Below are 14,767 nucleotides of genomic sequence, written 5' to 3'. Positions count from 1 at the left end.
TAGCCATGGTGGAAATGGTTAATACCGCTTCCCACTCTTTAAAGCTGATTAGGTTTAAGGAAGAGCCTGAAAGATGGCAAAGCGTGATATTGTGGATACACCACCAGAGAAGCACTTTTCTACAAGTAAAAGTGTCTCACTGGATCACTTTTGCATGTTGGTTTTTTGCTTGTTTTTTTTTTTTTTTTACACAGATGTATACTCAGGTTCTCTGAGATGCTCCTAAGCAAAACTTTTTTTTTGTCTGATCTTTTAAAATTATGTGGATTTTATGTTTTCATTATTAAACAAAGGAACAGAAAAGTTTAAGACTTGGTCAGGAATTTATTGGCTTACGGGGAATTATTCTTAAATCTTCTTTCCTAAAACTGAAAGACCATGTCCATACACTCACATTTCAAATTTCTGAAGCTTTCCAATAGTAGCGAGGCATTAATATATTCAATATCCAAATGTTCATGACAGCATTGCCTTTGAGTTTTGAAGTTGAATGGATTCCCTGAGCTGAATGATAAACAGGCCATGTATAGGCTACCCAAGAGTCTTCCAGCATTCCCACCAGTGTGATTCAGCTCCTCTGACTTCAGTGCTGTGAGAAGTACTTGTTCCTGGTTCAGCAGTTTCCTTCCTCCTCCTTGCTGTGTCATTTCTAGCCTCAATAGAAAATAATCTGTTGATACTGGCAGTCCATTTTGGTGATGAAAACCGGACATTGTTTTCCTAAGAAGCACTCAGTTGTGTATACTTGAGTTCATTGCCTTGGTTACGGTTTACAAGGAGGTTTTGTTAACTTTGCCAGCTAAGCTGCGAGGGTGCCAGGATGCCCACAGCCGACAGGGATGATGAAGTGAGATGCATGCATAGTTTTTTCTGTATTTGTGACTTCAGATGGGTGTTACTCCATAGGGGTTTTTTGGTTTTTTTATAGACTTTCTTGAACATTAGAAGAGCAAGATTATGAACGGGATAAAAAAAAAAAAAAAAAAAAGCTGGAGCAACCAATTTTTTTCTTCTAATATGAAGTACTTTCCAGCCTTTTGCTCCACAAAATCAGAATTGCTTTGTCCGTTCCCACTGTTTGGAAGACCAGTAGTAAACGTGATATGGGGGGACATTACTGAAATTCTAAGAGATATCACTTGAAGAGAATAAAGGAAATGCACAATAGAATTTCTTGCTCTTAGATGTAAAATAAATATGCTGAGTTATATATGTAGGTGACTGATAGTGTTGGGAGGTGGCTGCTGGTATTGCTTATGAATCAATGGGCCGGGGGGGCAAGCTGGAGCCAGTGTGCTCTATGTTGCAGGCTTTTTCAGTGTTTAAACTTGTCTCTAAAGGTTTTTACTGCCTTGTGCCTACTTGAATCCCTGCTTCCATGCCTCTTAAACTACCTTTGGCACAACATGCCCCAAAGACAAAAATAATCAATTGGGTTCAACCTGTGTCAGAGGCCAAGCTCACTTGGAGTTTGTTTGCTTTATCAGTAATTGTAACATAACTTGAAAATGACTGTATGAGCTTTCCGTCTTCCTTTTGACACAACTCCTTGGTAGTTATGGGTGAAGGGTTGTAGTTCTGTAAAACTGATTTTTAGGATTTAGGCCTGTGGTTTTGGAGGAATGCATTGCGTTGTGTGCAAGTGTGCATTTTGTGTGTATGCATGTTTGCAAAGGTCAGGTATGTTCCCCAAGGACAAATAGGGAATCTGTCATTAGAAACTGGGCTGCTGTCCTAAGAGCCATCATTTTTTTTTCTCTACTTACAAGTACCTAAGTGACCTCACAGTCTCAGAGTTAACCTACCAGGTTTATGAAAATGTTGGCTGACTTTTTGCCTTTTCAATCTCTCCCATTGCCTATTTTTTCTTATGCCAAATTTAGTATTGTACTACATGTAACACATTTCCATCACGAACATTTTTCCTGCTTAGATGTCTCCCTGAATTCATGTTGCTCTTACAATGTCCTGTTTCAAATAGGAAATGCGCAGACACAAGAACTGTGCATTGAATTAACAGTGTTCAGCAAAGCTTCAGATCCTTTGGCTGTCTTTCTGAGTATGGGGGAGGTATGACTGGATAGACACTGCATTTTTGAGGGGATAATAAAAAAAAAGATAGATTAATAACCCTGTTCAGACAGTATTCTCTAGGTCTGTGAGTACTCCTCTGCTTCCCCAAGTTCCGTAGCAGCAGTTCGAAGGGCAAGGACTCTGAGAGAGCTAACTGCTATCAGCTTAACGATGCTAAATAGCTTTAGTAAGCAGTCAAGTAAAATGCATCGCTGGCTTCCCAGATTGTGGCTCAGCTCCTGTAGTTACAGAACTGTATGCACTCACTTTTTATTTAGCAACATCTGAAGGATCCACTGGAGTGTGGAGCTCCAGGAGGGATGAGGAAGAGAGTGTGTATGTGGGTGTACAGACAATTCCTTGGGAAATTTGTCAGGACCTGCTTGGAAATCCAAGCAGAATGGGCTTTGCTTCATATAAAAATCAATTCAGACACACTGAAGTACATGTTTTGAATGCTGTCAGCTCTGTATTACCAAAAAATGGAAGTACACGAGTATTAAAAAGACCTCCTGATCCTTCAGTTCCTACCCAGCAGGTCCATAGCACACTTGTGTGTTTGAATTTATCCTGAGGTATGTATGAGGTACTTCCTCAAGTAAACCAAATAAAAAAAAAACATCTTGGCTTCTACATTTATTTAGAAAGTAATTAGAAAAAGGGGGGTCCTTCATGCTTTATGCCTTGCATAGGAAGTACTTGCATCTCTAGTGCGTCTTCCAAGTGACAGTACAAAAACTGTACAGATTTGCCAGTGAATGTAAGGGGACGTTAATTCTCATTAACCAAGAAAATCAGAACAAATTGTCTATTTTAAGCTAAGATGAAAATACTTATACTTCTTCATGCTGAGTTGTTATGATGCTTCAGATTTATACAGCTAACATGAATCTCCTTTTCTTTCCTTCTCTGTTAAAACTGCTACATATAAAGCAAGACATATTTTTCCTGAAGAATTAATTTCAGTGCCTGGCCCCTGGCTACCTTGGGGTGAGCTGCCATAGTAGAGAAGTGCTGCCTTCACAGCTGATTATGATTTTTCGATTTCTGCAATACTTGATACTGTTTACTGCACCAAAATTAAATGCTGGGCAGTCTGGGAATGAGGACATAACCACTCTTGGACTCCAGGCTGTTCACAAAAGACAGACTTGCTTGGCATGGCAGAGCAGAGCGGAGGGGGTTGCCAGCCTTGAGGTTCATGGTGTGTCTCCAGGTGAGCCAGCCAGCTGGGGTAGAAAGCATTGCTGCAGGGCATGCCAGCGTTTTCCTTCAGTTATTGTAGACTTCTGTTATTCTTGGCTCTTGCTGGTGGAGGATAAGGGAAATGTAGCAGACCAGCTACTTTAGCAGCCTTAAGTAACGGGCTTCGGGCTATATGGTATACCACCTGAATAGGAGAGCGTTTCCTGATCGCGTTACGTTGGCCTGGTTCCTGATTTCAGTAAAAGCCATACTGGGGGATGAAATGGTTGTCTGTTAAACACAGATTTAAATTACAGGTGTTTTCTCTGTACTGAATGTTGGCTGCCTATGAAGTGTGCCGGGCAGACTATATTGGCTGGCTTCCCTTGCCCCTTCCATTTCACATGGTGTGCTATGTGGGCATACCCTGCCATACCCTCAGCTAGCAGGTTTACCTGGAAGAAATTTAACACAAGGCTATAGTGTATCGTTGAATCTCCAATTAGCAAGTTTCATAGTAGCTTAAGCCTCACTTTTCTGATTAAAAAAACAATACCTTTGAGGCGTGTGATTATGTTCCTGCTTCCCAGGGACGTATGTTGCTGCTGTATCCATTAGTTTCTTTATTTTCATACACACATTGAAGTGGATTTGAGACACTTCAGGATTATTTTTTTTTAAAGCAAAGATGGCTTCTTCACCCTGTAATGAAGGAAAAAATAACTTTTAGGCTCAATGGGTGGTTTTGGAGTTCAGTGAAAGGTAGAGATTTTGGAGACCTTATTGCAGCCTTTCAGTACTAAAAGGGGGCCTACAGAAAAGGTGGGGAGGGACTCTGTCAGGGAGGGTAGTGATAGGACGAGGGGTAACAGTTTAAAACTGAAAGAGGGGAGATTTAGATGAGATATTAGGAAGAAGGTACTCACTGTGAGGGTGGTGAGGCACTGGCCCAGAGAAGCTGTGGCTGGCCCCTCTCTGGCAGTGTTCAAGGCCAGGTTGAATGGGGCCTGGAGCAACCTGGTCTGGTGGAAGGTGTCCCTGCCCATGGCAGGGGGTGTTGAAACTAGTTGATCTTTAAGGTCCCTTCCAACCCAGACCATTCTGTGATTCTATGCCTTATGTGAAACCTTGGTCTGTTCACAAAGGCAAAGCTTTCCCTCACTTAAGCAGGGTTTTTCCCAGGGCCAGGGAGGAAGTTAGACATACCCTGATGCCTTTTATTTAAAGGAAGCATGTCTGGCCTTTCCAGGGACATGAGCACATGGCTGGGGTCCAGGGACTGTCAATGAATCCAGTTAAAGTGTTGAGCCCAGATGTAAATAGTGCCAGCACTTCCAAATTAGCTAAAATATTGTCAGCAGCATGGCAGTGCATGCTCTGCCAGTGTGAAAAAAAAAAAAAAAAAACCACACCAGATTCTCTGTACTGGCAGCTCATGGAAAAACTGAGGTCAGTTGCTGGGTGGAGGCTTCACAGGGCTTTCCAACCTGTGCCGGCTGACCAGGAAAGAGAGTGAGCACAGGGTTTAGTTGCTAAGGAGCAACCTGTTTTGCTTGTCTCTGCAACCGGAGAAAATCTGGTGCCAGGAAGGGATGACTCTCCATGTGTTCTATTGTTGCTGCTGCAAAATCGCAATGGATAAAATGAGCTGCTTAAGCTCTGGTAATTCTCCCTGCCCTGGTCGTTCCCTCCCTGCCCTCTTGTCTCTGCGGGAGAAATCGGGGGGGGGAGGGGAATATCAAGAGATGATTTGGATGAAATCAGGGGGAATCAAGCACGGCACTAATTTCCATGGAGCGATGATGTCTGCTTTGACTGTGCCTTGAATTGTTCTTGGGATATTGTCCCATTTAGTGCCATTCAAAAAACCTTATGTTCTCTTAATTCTTCTGATTTTTTTCCCCTTAGTGTGTTTTAGGCCTTTTTCTTTTGCTCCATTGTGTTATTGCTTAGAGTGTAATGCTGTTTCTTAAATAATAAAACCAGCATCAGCATATCTAGCGTTGATCACCCGCCTTAAGCTCAGCTCTACACAACCCACCCCACCGTACTGATATAATTGCAGCAAGTTAACAACAGTTAGGCGGTTTATTTCTGCGTTGCAAATGCTGGCTGGTGTGAATATATATTTATAAGCATTTTTTCCAGTGTTTCTGGATGTTATCTTCCAGGCTGTTGCGAGCAGCAGCTTGGCTGTGCAGCCCCGAGGGCGGCCGTACGCTGAGTGGGGATTGTTCGGCGTTTATGAGGATTGTTCGGCGTTTATGAGGAGGTTATGAGCTTTGAAACCACTCTCGCAATTGCGTTCTCTAACACAAACTGCTTCAGGAGAGGCCTGCTGCAGGGGTCTAGTGTGGGCTTTTAGCATAGCAAGCGGTGCGAGCGGCGGCAGGCGTGCCGATGACGGCAGACGAGCGCCCAGCGCGCTGCCTTCTGCGGCTGAGCCGCCCTGGAGCGGCGCGCAGCCCCTGCTCAGCCCGCTCCGCCGAGCTCCCGCGGGCTGTCCCGGGGGCGGGGCCGGGCCCGGCAGCGCTCCGCCCCCGGGGCTGGGCCGGGCGGTGTCCTGCGGGGCGGCGGGGGCAGAGGTCCGGCGGCGGGAAGCGGGGGCCGCAGCCATGGAGGCGGAGGCCGACTGCCTTAGCCCGGCCGCCCGGCAGCAGGTAGGGCGAGGCGGCGGAGGCGCTTGCAGCCACCCCAAGCGCTATGCTGGGGCGCCGGGCCGGGGGGCTCCGCGAGCGCAGCCCCACGCTCCACGTGGTGGCATGGAGCGGCGGGCGGGTGTGGGGCGGGGGTGTCCGTCCGTCCTCGCGCGGCTGTCACAGCGCTGGGCTCGGCTGGACATCCCCTCTGCTCCCTTCGGGCGTCCCCTCGGCGGGTGCCCTCGCTGGCTGAGCTCGGCGGGGGCGGCCCAGGGGTGCGCTGTCACTCCCCGGTTCACCGCTGTCACCGCACCAGCGGGAGAGCGGCGGTTAGACGAGCCCGTACTGGGCCTGTCTGTCTAACCAGCGACGCTGGTACTTGAGTATTGGAAGGGAATCCTTCTACTTTTGTCGGCTAAGGTTCATGAACGTACTGCTTTTTAATACTAATTTACATTATAGAGAAAGGTGAGGAGTTAAGCAGGATGTGGACTGACCGAGCCCTGCGTGATTCATAGGCTTATTGTCATATGAGTAAGTGGTGCAAAGAATGTTTGAATTTATAACTCAGATGCAAAAAACTGTCACGTAAACATGCTGGTTTGACCTCTAAACATAGAAGTCATTTATAGACGCTCTTGTTTCAATGCTAATGAGCAGGTAGTAACTCATGGTGAGCTCCTTGGAGCTCACTGGTAGGTCACTTGTTACTCAAGTGGAGACTGCAGAAACATTGCCATGGGTTAGAGTTGTTTTGCCCGATAGCTATGTTGATCAGCTGTGTTCCAGGAATAGTGCAAATCAGGTGCTGCATGGATAATAGACTTTAAATTACATAGAACTACAACAAAACTTATCAGATTTCTTCTGTCTGATGAAGCATATGACTTAGGTAAATAGAGTGAACAGTTGTATAACATTTGAGGAAAAGCCTTTACATGCAGAATATTGGAATGGGACAGTATCAGTCATGAAAAATAATGCTTGCCCCAAAAGTGGCTTGCTGGCTGTATCTTAAGTTTAAGTCAGCCTGAGAATAGTTATTGCAGAAATACATAATAGTAGTTGCATGTAGTGAGCAGGTGTAATTTAGTTGGGCAGGCTTGTGTTTTAAAGTTTCTCTCACAGTGGGGTCAGAGTGCTTTCTGAGTATGGTTTGGTGCTGGCAAACTAACGCTTCAGTCCTCCACAAAAAATGATACTAACTTTGATTACTAGTCTTAGAAGCAGATAATTTTGAGTACGTTGGAATTAAGGGGTGCTTTGTATAGGTCAAAAACATATGTATGTAGCTATGTGGTAAGTCAATATAGTAATTTTTCACTGCTCAAAAAAGCAGCATAATTTCCTGTCTTTGTTGGCAGTTTGTTGGGGCTTCCAGTTGAACAATGAACTCAGGGACATTTCATAAGGGAAAAGGTCGGAGAATGCACACCTTCAGGATGTGTGTCATTAGCCTCTACCTGACAAAGTCACCTAAATAATTCTTTCATCAAAATGATAACGTGCAGCTTTCCCAACACAGTGCTGGGGGCTCGGCAGCCATCGCTTCTGTAACCATTGTGCATTATACACCAGCCCCGGCAGCTCTAGCTACGGGTGCAACCAGACGTTGCCTTGTCTTGCTGAGCGGTATTTAAAAAAGTGGTGGATGGGGGTAACTCCTCAGCAGTTGCAGATCTGGTACTCCCACTTCCCCCCACTGCCTCATGCTACAGGCAGCAGAAGATGCTTCTCACCCTTTCTGGCTGATATCAAATACCTGCTTTGGCTTTTTTACAGATGCAGTTGTACTTCAGTAGTGAACCGGGTTACAACCTGCTTAGTTTTTTTCCAGTTCAGAGCTAAACGTACTGAACTCCTTAGGGAAGAGTAAAGATCTGCTGCTGCACAGGGCTGGATTTTTATTTTAAAACTCAAGTGATCCTTAAACAGGGGTGTCAAGTGCTGAGCAAGCTGACAAACAAAAGCAATGAGCATTTTGCAGTGGAATAGTATACTTGTTTTGGGGCTTGGTGGCTATAAATCATTCTGGGCAACCGCAATAAAAAGACAAAAATGCAGGATGTTATAGTTGGAGTATTTGAACAAGTTACATAAATTAAGGCAATCATTTTTCAGCTGGTGTGCATTTCAGTGTTCATCTCAGCAGTGTGGTTGCCATCTCCTCTTGTTTTGCCCATGGGGCTTTACAGAAGGCCCTTGGGAGGTTTGGGGTTTTTTTTTTTTTGTGTGATGCATGCAGTATGGCTGAAGCTGCCAGATCTCCTTGTCAGATGAGCAATACTTCATGAAAGGGAAGTTACAAAAGCTTTGTAATGAGTGTAATTAGGCTTCATATTTTTAGTCTTCTGTTTTTGCCAGTGATCTGTCACTTTTGATTGAGGCCTGTATTGCTCACTGCGTCACTAGTGACTTTTAGATGATTTTAAGATTACTTCCTTCAATCTTAGTGTTTTTTTTTTTTTTTTCGTCTTGAATCTGTTGAATCGTTATTTATGCTGGCAACCTTGAGACTTTCGGTTTTGCTTTTGTAGCCTGAATTTCAAAAGGCTGTGTGAATTTATTGGTGGTTTCATGATGTTCAGCTGTGTCTCTTGCAAGCTATGGTGTCTTGTCTCTGCTACTGCCTTTACAGGTGACTTGGGTCTCGGCTCTGACAAGTGCTTGGGCTGCCAAAGTCATCCAGGCAAAGCCTGTTCTGGTTTAGTCAGCACAGAGAAAGAACCATGAAGTCGTGAAGTTAAAGTTGCTGTTTGCAAGGTGTGCAAGAAGTCAAGGTATTTATAGCACAGAACTACTGATGTGAAAACAGGAGTCCAAGACTTTCAAAGAGTGTGGTTTGGCAAACTCGGACGAGCTTAGTCATGCCCCTGCTTTTGAGGAAGAGGTCTGTAATAAATCGGACACTCTTATGTATTATTCTAAAAGTCTGTAGGGGACAGTGGAGGTCGTGTTGTGAATGCCCATGCCGTGTGGCTTGCTGTTGGGGTAGCTACTCCTGTCAGTAGCTGAGCTGTGCTTCTGCGCAGGATAATCTGTCCGTAATAGTTCCTGTTTGTCTCCCACGCTGCAGAATTTGCTGGACGTGAGGGTTGCAACTAGACTTTCAGTTTGACTTTGATAAAATCATACACAGTAAGTGTGGACTGCTCCCTGTCCTGATTGATTTACTTCCTCTGAGCTCATGAGCAATGCCAGGTTTGTCACCAGTGCCACTCGCAGAATATCAAAAACGTTCATTTGGGTTAAGTAACTATATCGATTAAAGTATGGTAGAAATGGAGTTATGAAGGGCACAGGCTGATCGTTTAATGACCAGCCTGACGATAGCATAATACAGTTCTGTGTTGGAGAACGCCCTCCAAAGGCTCCTGCATAGCCTCAGGGGAGTAGGGTTTGGAAACACTGAGATAGGATACTGGGCTTGTGCAGGTGGGGGACTGTTTTTGCTGTTTGTCCGATGAGGACTTTCCTGGGGACCTGTAAGTATTCGGGAGCTCTGACTTACCCTTCCGTAGGCTCTAGGAGTCCTGTTTTCCTAAACTGCTGAAGGGAGATGGATAACGAGTAAGAACATGTTAAGTCTTCCCTAACCAACCTTACCCAAGGAAGCAAAGTAAACTTTACTTGATGGAAGTGTTTGGGTCATGCAGAATTGTTATCTCAGTGCTCTTTGTATTGCTGATACCATCAGAGACCACTGCATTTTGTATTGATCACATCATTGCACTGAGAATTTTTTCTCCTTGCGTTTTTTTTTGTCACCTGTAGTCTCATTTTGCTTCCTTTGGGGAAGGATGGCCTGTTTTTTAGAAACCACCTTTGTCCAGCACAAATAAGCTGGTGTTTTTGTCAGGAACCATGATGAAAATAACTATGTAATCATCTAAATAGCACCCAGACACCACTGATAATATGTTTAAAAAATTAACAGCCAATTTACTTACAGTATTTGATGCAGAACACCAGACCTTAAAGTAGGAATTAACAGCAGCCTTCTGACGTATGAGCTGAGGTTACTAAGAAGTCAAGAGTCAAGCTCTTTGTGGGGATGCATGGCAGGAGGATGCCACAGTGGGCTTTAAATTGAAAGAGAGCAGGTTCTGATATGATGCAGGGGAGAGGAAAAAAAAAAAATCACCATGAGAATTGGTCAAGCATTGAAACAAGAGCCTGGCCAGGCTGTGAAGCTACCAACCTTGGAGGCTTTCAAGAGCCAACTGGACAAAGCCCTGAGCAATATGGTCTGAATTTGATGCTGAACCTGCTTTGAGCAGGAGGGTGGATAGAAACCTCCTGAGGTCCCTTCCAGCCTGAACAATTCTGTAATTCATTGTTTTGATGTGATAAAAATGAGTTAAAGTTTAAATGTTATTTAAAAAGATCCAGAAAGTATTGTTTCTTCTGTTTGGATTGAAAGATATTTCATGCTGAAGAGCCATGTGGCCATAGAAAGAAAAAGTTAATAAATAAAAACCACACTTGCTCCAGACATAAGCTATTGTTAGTCAAAGATACCCAGTGAAAATGCATTTTCACTCTTGCATGCATTAAAGGTTTGCAAATTGACTTTGCATGAGGAGATGGAGGACTGCAGAGCTGAAATAGAATAAATTAGAGACACCCCATGGATGGACACTTAAACCAGAAACGTATCATACAAGTAATCTGTCATTTACTAGGATGGTAAACAAAGGAAAATTAATTTGACTTACTGCAATTGGTATCACTGTCTAGGGAACTGGAGAGCCTTGTTCCCAGGGAGGCCTTAGAATAACCTACTAAACTCTTCCCCTCCCCCCTCCTTCCCCCTTCCATTTTTCAAATTGCTTCATGTCATTGTATATTATGCTTACTTCTGGAGAATATCTAACTCTGCAACATAAACATGTAAATCCTTTGGCCCTTATCATACGAGGAAAACAGAATGGGCAATACTTGTATGTGTGTGTTAAGCACAAGGTCTGGATTTTACATACAGGCATAGAGTTTTTCTAATGTGAAAGCTCAGGTGGTTATTGAAATTCATAAGGACAGTATCTACAATAATTTTAGCATCAAAATAATCTTATTTTTGTCTTTTTCTGGCGGGTGGGAAGTTAAGATGCACATTTCTGTGCTGTTTGGTGTATTTTGTTTATGGAGACCTTAAGGTCCTTTGTTTTCCATATGGGAAAAATACAGCTAATTGTTTGCACTTATGTTATTATTCTTCACCAGATCAGGTGCAATTTTCAAATGTATGTACAGAGTTAAGTTTGTTTACTTTCACTTTTGTGCTGTTTCTTAAGACGACTAACAGTTTGTGTGTCAGGATGAGGGAATATATCTCTAAAGCATAAGGAGTTATGAGCTGGAGTCCCCAGAGCAAGATTCCCTTCCATGGGGTACACACATACTGCATTTGAACGACTGCTGGCAAAAGACGGTGGTTGTTACCAGGTATCGTATGAATCACCTGGCAGCCTCTTGTGATGAATAGCCCGGAGCAGTCCTTGTCTCTGACACTGTCCTGTATTTACAGCAGTACCAACTGTGGGACAGAGTTACCATAGTGCTTCTTGAGGTACTGCAATTTATTTTCAGAGAAACAGAAATGGATGATGCCAAGTCAGTACCATACTTGGTCCAGTACTGTGATTTCTTACCTTTCACATACATCTTAGAGCGTGTTTATCTAGTGGGTGTCATAGATGACTTCAAACATTGCAGGTAAATCATAATGCTGCCTGGCAGGGATTCTGCCTAGTATGTGCCCAGCAGTAGGGCTGTGGGGTTTATTATTTTTGCACGAACTGCTTCAGGTTGGCAAGTGCTGTTGAAGCCACGGTCCCTTGAAAATGCTTGTGGTAACACATGCCTGCACCCTGGAGCCTGCCGTCATTTGGGTCCATAACTAACAGCACCCTGTGATGATGAGAGGGGACGGTTTTTGGGCGCAAGCATAGAGGTCTGTTTTAGGTACAAGACCATGGGTGCATTTTGTGTTTTTCTGTCCACAGCAGAGCCAGTTACCTCGAAATTCAAGCAGCGAACTGAAAAGAGAGCAGCACGGGAGGCAAAACCAACCCTGTGCTTTTTCTGCCGTGGGCATTTTTACCCCCTGAGAAGGTTTTTCTGTTTTTGCAAGTAATTTTTCAGGCTGAGATTGTCTGTGTTGCAAGAATTAAAAGCTCAGTTCATTTAAATAGATCATATTTTCACAATGGGGAGCTACAATAGTCGTCAAAAGGAATCAGCGTGCTTACGAGTTCGAGTCTAGGGGCGATGCAGTAAAATGGAGGAGAGTGTCGATAACTGAACAGCAGCAGTGTTTAGGGATGGGGCTGTTTGTGGTGGGGTTTTGTAGAAGATGGGTGTTGTGGACGTAAATTTTGGCCCAGTGACTGTATATTTTGGGTTTTGTTGTCGTTGGTGAGGATTTGAGATCTACAGCATTGCAAGGCTCCTAGTCCCCCCATACACCAGCTTGTGCTTGCTTTTCATTAGCCCTTTTCTGTTAGCTGAAAGTTTCAGCCAATGTACCTCTTTTTTGGCTTTTTTTCCATGTTTTGTTTTGTGTTTTTGAAGGTAGTGGCCCTTTTCCACAAGTCTGAGTGGTGAATATACTTACAGAAGGGAAATTACACCTTTCTTTTTTCTGGTTTTCCTTCTGTTTCGAAGTGCTAGTGAAAGCACTGGTGTTTGGATTTTCTGTATGCTTGACCTTGATATTACTGCAGTTTTTCCTGTTAAGTTGGATGTTTTACCTACAGTAAAGGATTTCGGAAGCAGAGGAGTTGGGTGTAATGCCAGGGTGACTAGCTGAGGAGTGCCTTTTGCTCCCTGCTGAGCTATTCTGAATTAGGCTGGGCAAACTGCTCGCAGTCGTGCTGTACCAAGCCTGAGCTAATTTTACATTTTTCTCTATAGCACTAACTGGTTTTGCCTGGGATTAAAAGTAGGATATTAAAAATGTTACTAAATAGTATGTTCCAGCACTTCCAGCTCGTTCTTGGCAGTTTTCCACTCCAGAGAGGTTTGGACTTGGATACAGATGCCTGGAGATTTTAATTGAGTTAGTGTGTTTTCTGAGGTTCCCTACTCCCTAGCCTCCATCATTTCAGCCTTAGTTGTACGTAGTCGTGCTAACAGCAACATTTACCTAACTGCTGTGCCCATCTATGTGTGCGCAATGTCAACGGTTAGGAGAAGTGGCCCATAATGTGTGTGTTGTTGGGCATATTAATTCACCAATAAGAAAATAATCTACGCCGCAGGAAAAAGAAAAAAGATCAAAACCCACCTTTCTTAAGTAAGTCTCGCTGTTTCCTCTCTATCCACACAAATAGTAATTAAAGAAACACAGAGCACTTTTAAACACAACTGCTGAGGTTAACGCCTACACAACTGTGTTATCTGCCTGTGAAGCGTAATAAGTTATGGAAGGCAGGGCCATTACTTGTAATAGGGAATTAACTCCTACAGATGTGTTTACAGTCTTGCCAAGTCAAGTCTCCTTATTTCATGCCCTGCTTAACAAGTGTGTTTCGTGTTGAATTGTCCAGCTTTTATTTCATTGCTGTGTTCCTGTTTGCAGGCTGAAGCAAGACTCGCAGCAAAGCGAGCAGCGCGGGCAGAGGCACGGGAGATCCGGATGAAGGAACTGGAGAGGCAGCAGAAAGAGGTATCGTGAAAGCTTAGGGGGTGTTTTGATCATCTTCTTTCCTGAATTTAATCTGCAATCCTGGAACAAAGGGTTAATACGTATTTTGTTGAAACATTAATAGTCTGCGTGGAGCTGATGTTGATCATAGAATAGCAAATAAAATAGCTGGAAAAAATATGGACTGTGGCAAGAATTTTATCTTGGTGAAGCCAAGTATAATTATTCAGAGAAAATACTGGTGGTTAGTTAGTAATCATTGTTTAACATTAAACTTTGAAGTATGCAGCTTGTTTGTGTGTGTGTTGGGGGAGGTGGATTCTTATCACTTTGTTAGAAATCTAATGAATATGGAAGACTCTTGGCCCTTGTGTGACTCTACTTGTAAGTTGTTTTGCTTTGTTGCTGTGAAGCTGGCATTGTGGTCTCCCCTGTTTTGTAAAAATGATGGTCTGCTGTTGGCAGAAATAATGACAGAAACTGAATTTGGCAAACACTACCTTCTCCAAAGTGTTTGGATTAAATGCCTAGTGTAGTGTCTCTCTCCCAAATCCTGGAAAAGCTAGTTGTTTTGTACCATCAGCAAAGTTACCGTGCCCCTGAGTGTCAGCGTGTGGGTGATCATGGTCTTCCAGTGTAGGAATGGTCTTAAAGACCAAAAAGGCTTGTTCTGCTTCTGCTGTGTTTGACAAGTAGGAGCTGTACTAAATGTTACTCTGCTCCAAGAAACAGAGATCAGCATTTATTCTGAAGCTCTAGAAGCTAAACTAGCGCTATTAGAATAGGGCTGCACACATGGGTTGGCACAGGTGAACTGAACCAGAAGGGTTTAAAACTCGTATTTGTTGATGTGCATTTAATGAAACAGCAGAGTAGACATAACAGGGCGAACAGTAATCGTAATTCAATTGTTTTCAAGTAGGTTTTGAAGGAAAGGGAAGAAGTAAGGAGTTTGGGGGCAGGGTGTGGGAATACATAGTAAGAATAAATGTACACCTGTGCTTTAGGATGCAGAGAAGGATTCAGTTTAGCTTTTAAACAGTGAATAGGGATGTGATAGCAGACTAGGGTTGGTGCAGGCTGCACTAATCAGCCTGCAAAAGAAGCACTTGGGCAGTTTGCTCATGCTCAGCTTTGTGCTGGAGCGTCTCGTCTAGTTGAGGCACGTCTGGATGTGTCTTAGCACCCTGTAGCCCCAGCAGGATTAGATGTACCTGCGAAC

The 14,767-nt window shown here is 43.7% G+C and overlaps 1 protein-coding gene across 3 annotated transcripts in view; it reads left to right on the top strand.

The window, feature by feature from the left end:
• Window positions 1–14,767, top strand: part of LOC104350969 (uncharacterized) — a 102,496-nt gene that overhangs the window by 35,016 nt on the left and 52,713 nt on the right. For all 3 annotated transcript variants that reach the window (XM_086465006.1, XM_086465004.1, XM_086465005.1), the window contains exon 2: window positions 13,480–13,566. In XM_086465006.1, the coding sequence (XP_086321132.1) occupies window positions 13,480–13,566 (87 nt within the window). The remainder of the gene's footprint in view (window positions 1–13,479; window positions 13,567–14,767) is intronic.

Source organism: Leptosomus discolor, chromosome 5 (assembly GCF_034619465.1).
Source record: "Leptosomus discolor isolate bLepDis1 chromosome 5, bLepDis1.hap2, whole genome shotgun sequence".
Lineage (NCBI taxonomy): Eukaryota > Metazoa > Chordata > Aves > Leptosomiformes > Leptosomidae > Leptosomus > Leptosomus discolor.
Note: the sequence above shows the minus strand (reverse complement) of the source record. Positions and strands in the feature narration are given on the sequence as shown.